We start from the raw sequence: 17,762 nt of genomic DNA, 5'->3' as shown, positions 1-17,762 counted from the left end.
TCTCCCCTTCTCTCTTCCTGTAGGAGGTGATGCTGGTGTGGTGCCAGTCACACATGCCCAAGGCCATGAAGGACCAGGAAGCACAGGAGCACTGATGAGGAGCCCCCTGACCCCTGTGTCTACTGTTATTCCCACAGGTAAGTAGGTACCTCCTCTCTGTCTTTGTGTTGTAGGTTTATCCTTTTTAGGGCCTTGTTTCCCAGTCTTACAGAGGAAACATGAAATTATTTTAGAGATCAATCCTCAAGAACTCTTCTGAACCTCTGATTGCTTTCTTTGTACAGCCTGGAGAAGAGGAGTTTTAGAGGTAGGAGTGAGGTTCCCACTGCTAAGGTCTTTTATATAATCAACCATAGGTATAAAGTTGGAAGGAAACTTTGAAGTATCAGGTATTATGGATAGCCTCTCATTTTACTGATGTGGATACTGAGGCCTGGAGAAGTAAAGTAATTATCTCAGGGTGACCGGATATGCCTGGAAGGGACCCTCAATAGCCATCTAGCTGGACCCCATCATTTTACATATGGGAAAAGTGAGGTGCAGAGAAGTTAAGTGACATGTCTCATGACACAAAAGTAGAAAGCATCAGAGGTGAGATTTGAACCCAGGACTCTATTATGCTGTAATTCAAGGTCAACAGGAAAAGTCAGCCCTGACACCTCACATTGAATGGCTTCCACTTTGGGGAAGGTTCCTTCTATGAACTCTCCAAGGTTAGAGATGTGTTTTTAAATTTTTATTTACATCTCCAGTATTTAGGATAGGGCTGAACACATAATAAACACTTAGTCGATGGCAACTAATTGATTGCTTTGATCTAATTTATGAGTAGATTTGTGAGATTCAGTTTATTAAAAAAATTTGTCTTCAAAATGTATCTTATACACCTACCAACTGAACTTGCCTATGGAGAAGTGAAGGGGAATGGAATGAGCAATTATGTAATGCCTACTATGTGCCAGGCACTGTGACTATTTTTATAGAAATAGTATCTCATTTGATCCACATAACAACCCTAAGTGTTGGGTTTTATAGTTAGCCCCATTTTTCAGATGAGAAAAACAGAGGCAAGCAATGACTGCTTGATTTTCCCAGGGTCATACAGCTAATGAGTTCTTAGGTCAAATTTGAACTCAGGTCTACCTGACTCCAGGCTAAGCACTATCTCCACTATGCCACCTAATTACTTTTATGGTCCGAGCCACAGAGTTTCCGGTGTCAAGAGTCAGGAATGGAGACAGATCCAAAGGCTCTGCTCTTTAGCAGTGAACTTGGGGAAGGTGGATGATGCAGATATGGGCAGAACACTTTATTTCTATCAGCCTTGACTTGCCAAGTGGAAAAGAATGGTTCTAGGACCTTCCCTTTGAGGCATGATTTCATGACCACCTCCCTAATCTTAGCTTAATAATTCACTTGGACCTTTGGTGATTGATTGCACTTGGCCCACCCATTAAATGCTGAATCCAGTCATTTACCTCTAACTTTTGTCCTTTCTGAGACATTGTTCTTCAACCAGGGATGCTTCTTGGTCACGAGTTTATGGATTGATTCCTACACATTAGCTCTGTGATTCCTGTGAACTGGTCCTACTTTAGTATGGCCTCTGAGTGTTTCCATGAGCTTCTGTAGCCAGGAGATCCTAGAATTGGTCAGAGGTCAGAACTGAAAAACTGGACCTCTCTGATGTTATTGTCTCCACATGGCTCCTGGTAGCCCATCAGCCTGGTGGACAAGGTCATGTTTGGAGTTCTAGATATGATGGAGATGAAGATGAGGAGACAAGTGTCTCTAGATCAGCAAAGTTCTCAACCTCTCAATATGTAGCAATGAGAATACATAATGCATATCAGGTATTTGCATTCTGAATCATAACTGTAGCAAAATTATAGTTTTGAAGTAGCCACCAAAATAATTTTTGGATGACTGCAACATGAGGAATTGTATTACGGAGTCATGGCATTAGAAAGGTTGAGAACCACTGCTTTAGATAATCTTAGGTGAGGATTGGAGGGCGACCATCAAGCCATTTCCTGGATAAGAAACTTCAAGGAAGGGGAAGTGTGTCCCATGTACCATAAAATCCCTAAAGCATCCTTTTATTAAATTGTGACTGATATTCCCCTCTTAATTTATATTGCTCTTAATAATACTTGTTCAGACACCTATTTCCACTAGAAAATCACCTATGTTATTAGAGAAGCTGTATGTCATTCAGCATTGCTGATGAGAAATCAAGCCATATCTGATTAGCATGTTGCTTAATAGTCTATGATGCTTTTCATCTTTTCAAAATTGACTTTAAAATAATTTAATTTAAAGATATGATATTTTCCTAATTAAACCTAGTAACCATTTTCAATATATGTTTTCTGAAATTATTAGGTCCAAATTTTCTCCCCCCTTCCCTTCTGTCCCCCTCTTGGAGAGATGGTAAGTAATTTGAAATGGATTATACAAGTATTATCATGTAAAACATAATTCCATATTGGTCATTTTTATAAGAGAACACTCATATAAAACCAGAGCCACACAAACTGTACATAAAATAATGTGAAAGGGAATATGCTTTGATCTGCAACTGACTCCCACATTTCTTTCTCTAGAGGTGTAAAACATTCTTGGTCAAAAGTCCTTCAGAGCTGTCCCAGATTGCTCTCTTTCTGAGAGTAGCTACAACTTTCACAGTTGATCAAATGCAGATCAAAGCATCTCCCCTTTAAATTCCATTCAAAATTATTCATGTTATATCTTATAATAGTTTCTGTTTCTTGTTTCTTCTTGTTGTAAGGTGCTGTCCAGCAGCCCTTACAAGAAAGGAAAGATAGAAGATTGACCCTTGGGGGAAGGGCTGAGGCCGAGGGGATGGATCAGAATGGAGGCAGACACCAATGCAATATTACCAATGAGCGAGCTGCACAGATCAAGCTCCAGCTACCTAACTTCAAAGGACATGAGGCAGTTAGATAACCTTAAATCAACAACACGGGAGTTAGGAATGAGTATTGAGATCAGCTGAGAGAAAAGCCACTGATCCCTTAGAGCCCATGCTCTAAGCAGGGACCACTCTGGCTAGAGGATAGGAGATTAAGAAGGAAAGGTGTTTCACAGAGATAGAGGAAATTCCATGAGAAAGCTGTTCTTGGCCAGAGGCTAAGCTCCAGGAAGGAGAGGGACAGGTGAAGAAGATAATAAGGGCTGTTTCTCTGTCAGATGCTTGTATTTATTGCCATTGTGATGCAAAGGGACTTAATACATATTAATGAAGACACAGTGGATTGCCATTGGTTCAGTTGTAAATTACCACAAGGCAGAGGCATGGATTGTCTCAGTCAGGTGAGCACAAAGAATCCTGAGTTTGTGCCTAAACCTTAGGAATGCTGGGATCAAAGGTCAATGCCTTTCTTGCCATGGGCAGGACTGAGCATGCTCTTTCCTAAGACAATCCTTACAGATTAATTATTTCCCTTGTGTATACACAGGTGTGGATTGTTACACTTGTCATGGTTATTGTTTGCCTAGTAATAATTGATCTGAAGAGAGCTGTTAAAGAGAGATGAGTGAGGAAAGGTAGTAGTCAAGGTGGAATGGCTCTTGTTGTACTCTCTCACTCTCTTCTCCTGGTCTATGATAGCTGAGGAATATCTCTTGGAAATGGTGATCCTGGGTGATGTGCTGGTTGTAAATCTTGAAATCTCTCAGACTTGTGAATGTTAAAAATTTCCCCATCAGGGAATTCTTAATTGGAACAAATTCCCTACTGAGAAACATTCCCCATTTTGACGTGAGAACTCGCCAGGATCAGAAATGGGAGGACTTCTACTCCAACCATACTTAAGGCTGCTTTAGGGGAGAAAACTCCTTGCTATGGGAGGACCCCTATTCTACCCATACTTAAGACTGCTTTAGGAGAGAAAACTCCTTGCTAAACAATGAAAGTACTTGGACCCATGCTTATAATAATGCAAGGAGTTCTTTGAGCCAGGCCTGTTTTTAGAATTGATACAATGGGATGCTAGGTACCTAAAAGGGTTGGGCAAGTTTTCTCTTGATGAGATTAGTTGACTCAGCTGTGTTTTCTCTGGTTCAGACTTACTGAGGAGATTAGTCGACAGAGCAGCATTTTGTTCTGATTCAGACTTACTGAGGAGATTGGTCAACTTAGCAGGAATTTAGATGGGCAGTCCTTTGGAAAGCATCTACAGTGATTGGTAGATGTAGGGACTTAGGGGAGGTGACATGGGAGAAAAACCCCTATATAAGAAAAAGCAGAATCTCTTGAGGATATATCATTTTGGAGAAATCCTTTTGGAGGATCTCTGATGAGGATCGCTTGGGAAGAATCTCTTGAGAGAGGCTCTGGAGAAGGGAAGCTCTTGGAGGACCATCTCTAAGGAGATCTGGCTGGAGCTCCTCTGAGGGGACTCTGTCCCTCTGGAGGCTCTGGAGAGAGGCCCTTTGGAATTCTCTCTGGTGAAGTCAGCTGAGATGGAGCTGGCCTGGTGTCACTAGAATCCTTGCTTAGACAGACCTTGTGGTGAGTATTAAAGGACTGACTGACTGATCTTTCTCTCTCAAGACTCAGGTCTAGGCCATGTTGGCTTAAGGCCCTTCATACTTATTTCCTTTTTCTCTCTTTCTTTGATTACTCATTGTATTATTAGTTAAAATCTCTGTAAACCCAGTTGACTCGGGTATTTGAATAATTGGGAATATATTCCCTGGTGACCACCTTATAGTTGATTTAAAACAGGACACTGTAGGAAAACATATTTTGAGCAGTCATAATGTTTTTCCGTGTCTCTCCACATTTTAAATGCCACAGTTTAAGGCTACAACTTATTTTAAATCTCACATGGTATAAGTAAGTTAGGGGAAGGTTTCCCCTATTGAGTGATAAGAGGGTTACCCCAGAATTAATAAACACAGTCTTTTAGAATTGTAAGCCTCTCCTCAATTCATGACTCAGTGGGTAGTCCTGATCATAATTTTTTTTTTTGCAATGGCTGTTCACTAACCTCTGTGAATTAGCTTCCTCAAAGATCCTTGAATAAATCCCTTTCTTCCAATTTGACTGTGGCTTAAATTGGTTTAATAAATACAAGATATCTGGAAGTGGGCAGTTCAGGTGGAGATTAGTGATGTCCCTATATCTAAAGCCTAAGTGTTCCTTCTTTCTGGATACCTTGGGCAAACCAGAAATTCACCTCCCCTTCCCAGTGTCTCCTTAAGATAAACTTCATCTTGGGATGAAGGCAAGATAAGGCAGGTGCTATTAGACTGTGGGGTACTGTTGAGTCTGAGGCCTCTACAGGTCCAATGGGATCTGAATCTCTCTTCCGCTGTCAGGCAGGTATAAATTTCTTCTTGAGAAGTCCCAAAGCTGATACTCCTGGCTATCTTTTAGCTGGCTGTTGGCTGATCACCAGCAAGGCAAGAAAACCTCTTCTCACCTCAAGATCAAGTCTCAAAACCCACCTTTTTTCACTGGCATTCTTCCCCATCCCTGTTCTACAGCCATGTTACTCTGCTTCCAACAGTCTTTACCCATCAATCATGTCCTCTTCAACATTCCATTTCTCATCCTCTTTGCACATTACTCTTACAGTCTTAAATTCTTCCCTTCTTCATAGATCTGGAAGATAAACTATTCTATGTTCCCCAAATTTAGTTATGGTATCACTCATTATATATAAATCACATACTCATTTTGATCTTATCTTGCTATAGGGTGTAAGATATTGGTCAATACCTAGTTCCTGCCATAAACTTTAATTTATAAAAATCATTTTTAGTTATAAGTAGAAAATTTTTTCAATTTTTCATATTAATTTTATTTTAAAAATATTTCTCTGTTTACATATTTCATTTTCTTTCCTTCCCCTCTTCCTTCCCCCATCCCAAATCCAATAAGCACTTCCACTGGGTTATATAGATGTTATCACTGATACCACTTCCATATTATTCATTTTTGGAATAGAATACTCTTTTAAAATACAAACCTCCAATTGTATATCTATATAAACAAATGATTGTCATTTGTTTTTCTTCTGGGTTTCTACTCCCACAGTTCTTTCTCTCGATGTAGAGGGGAATTGGGATTGTCTTGTAATAGCAAAGTCCATTATATTGGATTGTTTCACAATGTTTCATTTTCTGTGTATAATGTTCTTTTGGTTCTGTTCACTTCACTCTGCATCAGTTCCTGGAGTTCTTCTACAGTTCCTGGAGTTCTTCTTTGATATAGAATTCCTTTGGTTCATCATTCCTTACAGTCCAGTGTAGTATTCTATCACCATCATAAACCACAATTTGTTCAGCGATTCCCCAATTGAAGGTCACGTTACCCCCCCCCCCCATTTTACAATTATTTGCCACCACAAAGAGCACAACTATGAATACTTTTGCACAAATATTTTTCATTATTATCTCTTTAGGGTACGATTCTAGTAGTGGTATTGCTGGATCACAGGGTATGCATTTTTTTAAAGCTCTTTGGGCATAGTTCCAAATTGCCTTCTAGAACGATTTGATCAATTCACAACTCTACCAGTAGTGCATTAATTTCCCAATTTTGCCACATCCCCTCCAACATTTATTATTTTCCTTTACTGTTATATTTGCCAATCTGTTAGGTATGATGTGGTACCTCATTTTTGATTTGCATTTCTCTAATTATGTGGGATTTTAAACACTTTTCCATGTATTTATTGATAGTTTTGACTTTTTTTTTTATCTTAAATCTATCTGTGTCACTTGACCATTTGTCAATTGGGGAATGACTTGTTTTTTTTCTTTTTTTACAATTGACTTAGCTCCTCATAATGTTAAGAAATTAGACCTTTGTCAGAGAATTTTGTTGTAAAATTTTCCCCAAATTTATAGCTTCCCTTCCAATTTTGGTTGGATTGATTTTATTTGTACAAAATCTTTTAAATTTAAAGTAATCAAGATTATTCATTCTATATTTTGCCATGTTCTCTATCTTTTGCTTGGTCTTAAATTCAATTTCCCACAGATCTAACAGATATACTATTCTGTGTTCACCTAATTTACTTATAATTTCCTTCTTTATGGAAATTATCCTGGTATAGGGTATGAGATATTCATCTCACACTAATCTGTCTCATACTGTTTTCCAATTTCCCCAGCACTTTTAACAAATAGTGTATTATTGTCTCAAAAGCTGGGATCATTGGGTTCATCAAAAACTATCTTCCTGAGGCCATTTACCCCAAGACTATGCCATTGATCCCCCTTCTATCTCTTAAGCAGTATGTAATAATTAAAATAGTGGAAGACTTAAATTGTGGCAGATAAAAAAGTGTTTGGCTTAAATTGTGACCACAGAAATTATGGTTTCAAGAGTGTCTTGTTTTTAAATCAAATATAAGGTGGTCGCCAGGGAAAAATTCCCAATTATTAAATATACCCAAGTCAGCTGGGTTCTATAGAGATTTTAATTCATACAAATGAGGAATTAAAGAAAGGGGGAGAGAGAGAAAAAGGAAATAATGGGAAAAGATAGGTCAGCCCAGGCCAGCCAAGGCCCAAGCCCTAAGAGAGAGATCAGTCAGTCTTTTATCCACTCACCACAAGATTTGTCCATCCAAAGATTCTAGTGTTCAGAGAGACACCAGTTTAGTTTTGGCCAGCTGCCATCTCCAGAGAGAGAATCTCTGAGACTCTGAGACTCACCCAAGAGTCAGCTTTTTGTCTACTTTTAAAGAGAATTTTCTCTTATGTCACCTCCCCTAAGTTCTCACATCTACCAATCACAGTAGACATTTTCCAAAGGATAGACAATTCTTAATTCACACCTAAGAAGGTTTGAACATTTGATTAAGTTCACACCTGAAAAACCTCTGAGTAAGTTCTCACCTCTTTGCTCCTTGTAAATTTACAAGTTGCCTGACCTTTATAGGTACATAGCACCCTTTTGTATTAGATCTAAAAATAGGCACAGATTAAGAACTTTTGCTTTACTATAAGTATGGGTTTAAGTATTTTTCATTTTTCAGCAAGGAGTTTCTTCCCCTAAAGCAGGCTTAAGTAGGGGTGGAGTAGAGGTTTCACATTCCTGATCTAAGTTCCTTCATTATTTAAAATGAGGAATGGTCTTAACCAAACCTTATGAAGTAGGGTCTGAGAATTTTTAAGGTTCACAAGTACTATACTTGATGATCACCACTTTATAATACAGTTTAAGATCTGATACTGCTAGGACTCCATCCTTCACATTTTTTTCATTCATTCTCTTAATATTATTGATCTTTTGTTTTTACAAATGAACTTCGTTATAATTTTTTCTAATATTATATATTTTTTGATAGATTGATAGCTATGGCACTGAATAAGTAAATTAGTTTTGATGGAATAGTCGTTTTATTATATTATCTTATCCTACCCTTGAACAATTAATATTTTTGCAATTGTTTAGATCTAGTTTTAATTGTATATAAAGTGTTTTTTAGTTGTTTTTGTTTAATTCTTGAGTTTGTCTTGGCATATAGATTCCCAAATATTTTACATTATCTAGAGTGATTTTTAATAGAATTTCTCTTTCTAATTCTTGCTGATGAATTTTTTTGGATATAAAAAGAAATGATGATGATTCATGTGCTTTATTTTGTTTCCTGAAACTTTGCTAAAATTATCATTTCCACCAGGTTTTTAATTGATTTTCTTGGGTTCTCTAAGTATACCATCATATCATTTGCAAAGAGTGATAGTTTAGTTTTATCACAGCCTACAACTTTTGATTTCTTTTTTTCTCCTCTAATTGATGCAGTTAGCACTTTCTAGTGTGGTAATAATGGTAGTAATGATGGGCATCCTTGCTTCACTCCTAAATTTATTGGGAAGGCTCATAACTTATCCCAATTTCAGATGATACCTGTTGGTGGTTAGAAACAAATACTGTTTATTATTTTGAGGAAAGCCCCTTCTCTTCCTTCATGTCCTACTGGCTTTTTAAGTAGTAATAGGTATTGTATTTTGACAAAGACTTTTCTGAATGGATTGGGATACTGATGTGATTTTGTGTGCTGTGTTTTAACATAAGTGCTTTGAGTTCATGTGGACAAAAAATTCTGAGTAGGCATCCTAGCACCAGGTCTGTATCTTTGGTAATTAGCATTGCTGTCTCTTCCACACCCCAACTCATGGCTGAGCACCTGCAGCTATGGGATCTACTTGGCCAGAATAATAAACTACAGGTCAGTGATGTTGTCCCAAACACTGTGTCAAAACACCTGAAGCTACCCTTATGTTCATACACAGAGTAATTAGGTTTTGCATACTGATACCCACTATAATACCCAGTGTTAAACCCATTTTAAAAATCAAAGTCACCATAACCATTGAACCCATCAAATCTGTTGCCTTGCTTTCTCACATTATAATTTTTTGAATTGTCTAAAAACCTATCCCCTAAAATGACTGAGTTTCATTAAGTGACCAGGTTTATTACAAAATAGCAGTGAGGGGTTTGTCTACATTCTCTAGAATTTATAATATGCTATTCTAGGTGCTCTGTAATACTCTTAAGTGCAGCCACTGCTCAATCTTGCACTTCATTAGTTTTTAATTTAAGTATCAGATCTTTGATTTCTTTTGCTAAATTATCTAGGATATTATTCTTTATCTCAGCTTGTCTATCTTTGTTATCCTGAAAAATGTCAGAAGCTACACACCTAAGTTTATCCAGTCCCATCTCATCCCAATTTGGACAGTTGCTTATATGGTTTACATCTTTATCCAATTCATTTCTCAGCAGAATCTATCACCCTGTTCAGGAAAGTAGATGGGGTCTTTCATATGTCTTGTCTCAATCTTTCAAACTTTGACCACAACTCTGGTCTCTTTGAATTATCCTTCATCGTCTGGATAATGGCCTCTCTAGCAGCAATTAAATTTTTGTAACCCACAAAAGAATTATCTTCCCAATGGGGGTCCTGGGAAAACCAGTCAGCTAAACTAGGATTCCTATGTATATCCCCAATGATTTTCTGTTTTTCCCTTTTTGATAACAATTCATCCATTAACATGTCAAAGTCCAGATAGGTTGGATCTTTACTTTCTTCTTAAATTGTTTTACCATGGCCATTGGTTTTTCATCATAGCTTGGGTTAGGGTTATTGATGATATGATGATTTAAAAGACTCTAAATATGCTTGGGTAAATCTCTTGTGAACTCTTATATTGAGGATCCCAATCTCTGCGGTTATCATTGGCACCTCCCTGAGTGGAAACATAAGGGCAGGATTGTTTTCTAATGCTTGAGTTTCTTGTCCCATTTGGTTACCTCAATTTCTGTCTAATTCCATTGCCCCTGTGTCTTAGCCAACTAGTTATATTACATTTTAATTCTTTTCGTCTTGGTCTCCAGATAATTAACCCTCGGTTTAAGCCCACTGTTTTCTAATTTTGTCTCATTCATGACTTTTCAATAGTTACAGATGGATAAGAGAACTTTCAGCATCATAACCATGGATACTAGCATTAATATTCCGAAGGGTAGATAGGATATAACCTAAAGGACCATAAGAGTCAAAACTGTCATCAAAAATCCATATGCCAACATCCCTTGGATATATAGAGGGATGGTAGGCTTAAGAAGAGTCCAGGAATAAATCCAATGTTAAAACAATTCAGCCACGTGTTGCTTAATGAGGCTGCCCTGCAAACTGCTTCATTTAACACAGTTGCTGGCTGGCTGACTTTTGCCTTTTGGTGCCACCTAAGGTTCAGTTCACTGAAACTGCAGGTACCAGACAAACAGCTTCAATCTTTCTCCTTCTCCAAAACTGTTATCCAGCAAAGCAGATCTACAAGCTTCTTCTTAGATAGGACTCCTCTTTATGAGGAAAGTAGAAACCCTCTTCAAATGGGTTTCAGAGGTCTCTTCCAGTGAGGTGCGGTGGTGTGGTCTAGTTGTTTTCTGAGAGCTTCTGAGCGGCATTGGAAGGAAGGGTAAATTAGGAGTCCGTTCCTCAAAATGTGGCGGTTCTTGGCCACCCTGTGTTGCCTGGTCGTACTGACCAGTGCCAAGAGCAGATTATCCTTTCCTCCTCTATCAGATGAAATGGTCAACCACATCAACAAGCTCAACACTGCATGGCAGGCTGCGCACAACTTCCTTAATGCAGACATGAGCTACATAAAGAAACTCTGTGGTACCTTCATGGGTGGAGCCAAGCTACTACCTTAGAGAATGATAATGGCTGATAATATGAAGCTACCAGAAAACTTTGATGCCTGGGAACAATGGCCAAACTGCCCTACTATCAAGGAAATAAGAGACCAGGGTTCCTGTGGATCTTGCTGGGCATTTGGAGCTGTGGAAGCTATTTCTGACAGGATCTGTGTACACAGTAATGGAAATGCTAATGTAGAAGTGTCTGCTGAGGATCTGCTTAGCTGCTGTGGATCTGAATGTGGGGATGGCTATAATGGCGGTTTTCCTGCTGGAGCTTGGAATTTCTGGACTAAGAAAGGCCTTGTATCTGGTGGTCTCTATGATTCCCATGTGGGCTGCTGACCTTATTCCATCCCTCCATGTGAGCACCATGTGAATGGCTCCCATTCTGCCTGTACTGGAGAAGAGGGCGACACCCCCAGGTGCAGGAAGAAGTGTGAAGAGGGCTATTCTACTCAGTACAAGGATGACAAAAACTACAGATCAACCTCCTATAGGGTACCTTCAAGTGAGCAGGAGATCATGGCTGAGATCTACAAGAATGGCCCTGTGGAGGGAGCTTTTAGTGTGTATGAAGACTTCCTACACTACAAGTCTGGAGTATACCAGCACGTTGCTGGAGAGATGCTTGGAGGTCACGCCATTCAAATCCTGGCTGGGGTGTGGAAAATGGAATCCGTTACTGGCTGGCTGCCAACTCCTGGAATATTGACTGGGGTGATAATGGCTTCTTTAAATTCCTCCGTGGAAAGAATCACTGTGGGATAGAATCTGAAATTGTGGCTGGAATTCCCAGAACGGATCAATATTGAAGGAAGATGTAACCTGCTGCTAGTTGTCTAACTATCAATAGCCCTTTGTGACTTTTAATCTTTCAAAAAAGAAAAAAAATCTTGGGAATGGGAAGAAGGTGAATGTGGGCAAATGAATACTTTTAAAAGACTTAAGTTTGGAGAGATACTCTTTTATTTATCTTTTGTTTAAAAAGGAAGTTTAAGGAGAGGATTTAGATAAATCATTGGGCTTTGAAAATTTGGTTGAGCTGAATTCTTGTGGGGTCAGCCAGCTCCATTGATAATAACATAGATGAATATTTCTTGATCTGACTCCAACTAATAATGCATGCCATTTCAGTTTAAGTAACTCTGTGAATAGCACATAGCACTGCTGGTAAACAGGCTGTGTAATACACTTGAGACCCAGGATGCTTTCTTTTAAAAAGGCCTTTTTTCCAGGGGTGTCTCCCAATTCCTGTTATCTTGACTCCTACAATTCCCCTCAACATTCATCTTTTAGGAACCTGAAGTCCAGGAACCAACAATGATTGAAGGAGTGGGGGGAGGAGTGTTTTCTCCCACAGGAATAGGGATGGGTTTTTTGTTTTGTTTTTTTTAATATTTTGACTTAGGAAGGAGGCAAAGAAATTCTCAGAAATTGACTTGGCTCCCACTTGTTAGGGGTAGAGGGAGGTAGAGTTGTGGGATGGGCCACAAAATGTTAGAATCCTATTTTGTCCCAGTTCTCACTGGTAAAAATCCTATACTATGCTTACTTCTCCTTAGTGCCACTCCACTTTTAGTGCCAGTTAGCCTGAAGCTATTAAAGCTTTGCAGTATTGCACATGCCCTTGGGTCTTTTCTGTGGTGATAAAAAAAAATAGATTTCTCTATTTTTGTTTAATGTACCTTGATTGATCATACAAAAGAGTAGCCAGGATCCCTTTTACTCAATAGAAACCTGTGCCTGTGGTTTTAAAAGAAAAGCAGTAATCCCTCTTCTGATGTTCTTGGGGGACAGTCGAGAAGGAGCAGGATTATGGTTCTGTCCACAGGAGAAACAAGATTTTGTTGTTCTTGGGAAATCACTGCTTTACCCTATCATGCAATTTAATCTCAGTGTTGATTTTAGTGACTAAATGGAATCCAGGACCCTTGTGCCAATAAAAGATTTCTCGTAAAAAAGCCACAAAAAAAAAGAAGTCTCTTCCCTTTCACCAGCCGAGAGTAAAGTCAGAGAGGCCTGTCTCCAACAGCAGTCAAAGAAAGCAAGCTCAGTAACTGAAACCCAGTGAGTGAGTGACCCAGTCAGAGACCCAGTGAGAGGACATCACCAACTGACAGAACTTTTCTTGTGTTCTTTCTTGTAAATTCTGGTCTCACAAACTGCTTGTCCCCTCAGAGATCTCTTTATCAAATATCTTATTTAATCAACATGTTCATCAATATTCTGTTTTCCTTAGTATATTTTTATTAATTAGTTCATCCCATTCACATTCAGCATCCTAATTACTGTATTTCCCACCATCTTATTATTCCCTTTAGATGCTGCTCTATTCCCTTTCACTCTGATCCTCTGCTTTATGTTATATAGTTCTCACATTCTCAATCCCTTCCCTTTCCTCTCAGTGTAATCATCTCTTTCACCCCCTAATTTTTTGTACATTTCCTATCATACATACATATCATTTCATATCACATTTACATATCATGATATCATCATAATCAGTTTGCTTCCTCATCCTCTTTTTGTTTTCTTTCTCTTTTTATTTAGTCAATTTAGAAATTATTCCTTGGTTACAAGAATCATATTCTTTCCCTCAATCTCCTTCCCCCGCCCTTCCCTTAGCCGACGTGCAATTACACTGGTTATTACATGTGTCCTTGATCAAAACCTATTTCCATGTTGTTGATGTTTGCACTAGAATGTTCACTCAGAGTCTACATCCCCAGTCATATCCCCTTGACCCATGTATCAAGGAGTTGTTTTTCTTCTGTGTTTCTACTCCCGCAGTTTTCCCTCTGAATGTGGATAGTGTTCTTTCTCATAGATCCCTCTAAGTTGTTCAGGATCACTGCCTTGCCACTAATGGAGAAGTCCATTACATTCACACAGTGGATCAGTCTCTGTGTACAATGTTCTCCTGGTTTTGCTCCTCTCACTCTGCTTCAATTCCTGGAAGTTGTTCCAGTTCACATGGAATCCCTCCAGTTTATTATTCCTTTTAGCACAATAGTATTCCATCACCAACATATACCACAATTTGTTCAGCCATTCCCCAATTGAAGGGCATCCCCTCGTTTTCCAGTTTTGGGCCACCACAAAGAGCACAGCTATGAATATTTTTGTACGAGTCTTTTTCTCCATTATCTCTTTGGGGTACAAACCCAGCAGTACTATGGCTGGATCAAAGGGCAGACAGTCTTTTAGCACCCTTTGGGCATAGTTCCAGATTGCCCTCCAGAATGGTTGGATCAATTCACAACTCCACCAGCAGTGCATTAATATCCCAATTTTGTCTGCAGTTATTTTAAATGGAAGTGCTCTATCTCTACCTGTAGGATTTTGTCAATAAAATATAGAAATGCTGATAATTTAGGGTTTTTAATATCTTGCAACTTTGATAAAGCTTTTATTTTAACTAGTTTTTTAATGGAATCTTTAGGGCTCTCAAAGTATACCATCATATTGTCTGCATGGTATGATAGTTTTCTTTCCTTGTTGCCTATTCTTATTATTTTAATTTTAAAAAATCTTACTGATATAATATTTCTAACACAATATTGAATAATAGTGATGATAATGTACATTCTTGCTTCACCTTTTATATTTTTACAAGTTTTCTAGCATAAGTTCTCCATAGCATAAGGTCTCTAGCATAAGAACATAAGTTCTCCAAAATTACAAGATCCAAATTGTCTCCCTCCCTCCCTAGCTGCCCCATTCCTGAGATGGTAAAGCAATCTGATCTCCACATTAGTCACTCTTGTGAGAAGATACTATATAAAATTAAAACACAAATAAAATACAGTGATGAAGAGTACAATTGATCTGCATTCACACTCCAGTGGATTCTCTCAAAGTGGCTAGTATTCTTTTTTTTTTAAACCCTTACCTTCCATCTTGGAGTCAATACAGTGTATTGGAATCTTTAGGGCTCTCGAAGTATACCATCATGTTGTCTGCATGGTGTGATAGTTTTGTTTCCTCGTTGCCTATTCTTATTCATTTAATTTAAAAAATCACTGATATAATATTTTTAACACAATACTGAATAATAGTGATGATAATGGACATTCTTGCTTCAACTTTTATATTTTTAGGAAGGTCAATACTGTGTATTGGCTCCAAGGCAGAAGAGTGGTAAGGGGGGTAGGCAATGGGGGTCAAGTGACTTGCCCAGGGTTACATAGCTGGCAAGTGTTTTGAGGCCAGATTTGAACCTAGGACCTCCCATCTCTAGGCTTGGCTCTCAATCCACTGAGTTCTCCAGCTGCCCCCAGGGAGGTGGATAGTATTCTTACAGAAAGTCGGTGCATCTTTCTTTCTCTCACTTTTTTTTATATCATTCCAACAAAAATAATCATACTTGTGGCTCGTCTATGTAGAATCCTTCTAAATGTCCTAAGAAAGATAAAATTCTTAGGAGTAACATGTGTCATCTTTCCATATAGGAATATAAACAGTTTAACCATATTCAGTCCCTTATGATTTCTGTCATGCTTACCTTTTCATGCCTTGAAACGTCTCTATTTCATTAAATAGCCTTTAAGCCTCCTTTTTCCCCCAAAAAGGTGGTACTCAATTTTTCTGTATAAGTCACTCTTGATTGTAATCCTAGCTCCTTTGCCTTCCAGAATGTCATTTCAAGCTCTCTTCTTTTGTTATATGGCAGCTGCTAAATCTTGTGTGATCTTGGCTATGGCTCCAGAATATTGAATTAGTTTCTTTCTGGCTGCTTACCAAATTTTTCCTTGATCCCTGGGAATTCTGGAATTTGGTTTAATATCCTCAGGAATTTTCATTTCAGGATCTACTTTAAGACATGATGGGTAGATTTTTTCAATTTCTATTTTACCCTTTTGATTCTAAGATCTCAGGGTAGTTGTCTTTGAAAAAAAATTTGAAATATGATATTTAGGCTCTTTTTATGTCATGGCTTTCATTTCAGTTCATCCAAAAATTCCAAGATTATGTCTCCTCAGATCTTTTTTCAGGATCAGTTGTTTTTCCACTGACATATTCCAAATTTTATTTTTCCCCATTCAATTTTGTTTTATTTTTTATTGATATCTCATAGAATCATCAGCTTCCATTTGCTCAATTCTAATTTTTAAGAAATTATTTTCTTCAGTGAGGTTTTGCATATCCTATTCCAGTTTGTCAATACTGTGTTTTAAGTAGTTTTTTCTTCAATAAATTCTGATGACTTTTTTTTTTACTATTTGGCAGATTCTGGTTTTTAATATATTCTTCTCTTCAATATTTTTTGTGCCTCTCTTACCAAATTGTTAATTTTCTTTTCTTACTTTACCTGTGTCACTCTTTTTTTTTGCCCAAAATTTTCTTCTACATTTATCTTTTTCTTTTTTTGGGGGGGGGTTTGACTAGTTTACATTTTTCTTTGAGACTTTGCTTGTATCTATTTTCACATTGCTGAATTCTTGAGTTTATAGCTTGATCTTCCCTGTTATCGGAGTAGCTTTTTATGACCAAGTTCTTTTGTTGTTAATTCATTTTTGCAGCCTATTTTTCGACTTTAAATTTTATGGTAAAGTTGGGTTCTTCTCACCTGTAGGTGGGGGAGGCAGCATCCCAAACTTCAGGGTTTTTTGTGCTACTATTTTCAGAAGCAGTCTTGTGGTCCATAAGTTTTGGGAGCTTCCCAGGTGGGGTGGTCTTTCATCAGTCATCGCTCACTTGGTATATGCTATGGTTTTTACCTAGGAATAGCTCTATTCTCCTGTAGCCACAAGCATTAGAATTCTTTTTGCCCTAGAATAGGGCCCCTGCTCCCCTTCAGCTTTAGCTCCTTCTTTAATCCTTCTCTCTTTTTTCTTGTCCCCACCTGTTTCCTGCTTGAGTTTAATTTACTTCTATACAAAGCTCTGGATGTGTGTGTGTGCTTGACACTTCTTTTTCTGGGTCAGACCAGAGGCTTTCCCCACTTTTTTATGCTTTTTGTATCTCTTCTTCTCCTGTATCCTAGCTATGAGAAACAGCAGGTTCTTCCCCATTTCTTCTCTATGGCAATCCTTCATTCTGCTTTTTCTTTCCTCTTAAAACCAATCAAACACAACAGAATCCTCCCCGTGTACTGTCTGTCTTGATTGCTCAGTGGAATTCTTACAGGAGAGTTGTTCCATCTTTTTTATTTCTGTTATGATATAAATCCATCCTTGCCATCTATCTAGTATGAGAGACAGAGCAGTAGGGAGCTAGTAGGCTGAACCATTGCTCTGCTTTGGTCACTGCATCTCTTCCACCTGGGCTAGACCTTCCTCCCAAGAACCCTGAGAAGAGGAGCACTCCTCTGCAAGCTCCCCTGCTTCATGCTGATCTGTGTGGACATCCCTGAGGGTAAGCCTCTCCGAGGAGAAGGAACGGGACATCCTGACCACTATGGACACTGATGGCCGACGTAATAACTGACCAATAGCTGGGTCTGGGTAGTCCAAAAGCCCTAGGTATAGCGGCAAAGCTGCCCAGACCACTGGCTCAGGCCCACTCAGTCCTCTTGAGGGAGCAATCCCAATGGAGGCAGAACCTGAACACTGTCTCTGCC

The 17,762-nt window shown here is 38.6% G+C and overlaps 1 protein-coding gene and 1 pseudogene across 1 annotated transcript in view; both read left to right on the top strand.

Moving 5' to 3' along the window:
- The window catches only part of LOC130457898 (mucin-16-like), a 78,291-nt gene continuing 60,529 nt past the window's right edge, over positions 1–17,762 (top strand). The window contains exon 1 of the mRNA XM_056820614.1: positions 1–137. Coding sequence (XP_056676592.1) covers positions 95–137 — 43 coding nt within the window. The 5' untranslated portion in view covers positions 1–94. The remainder of the gene's footprint in view (positions 138–17,762) is intronic.
- Positions 8,994–12,147, top strand: LOC130457911 (cathepsin B-like; annotated as a pseudogene).

This window comes from Monodelphis domestica, chromosome 3 (assembly GCF_027887165.1).
Source record: "Monodelphis domestica isolate mMonDom1 chromosome 3, mMonDom1.pri, whole genome shotgun sequence".
In the NCBI taxonomy this organism is placed as follows: domain Eukaryota; kingdom Metazoa; phylum Chordata; class Mammalia; order Didelphimorphia; family Didelphidae; genus Monodelphis; species Monodelphis domestica.
This window is presented reverse-complemented; position numbering and strand designations above follow the sequence as displayed.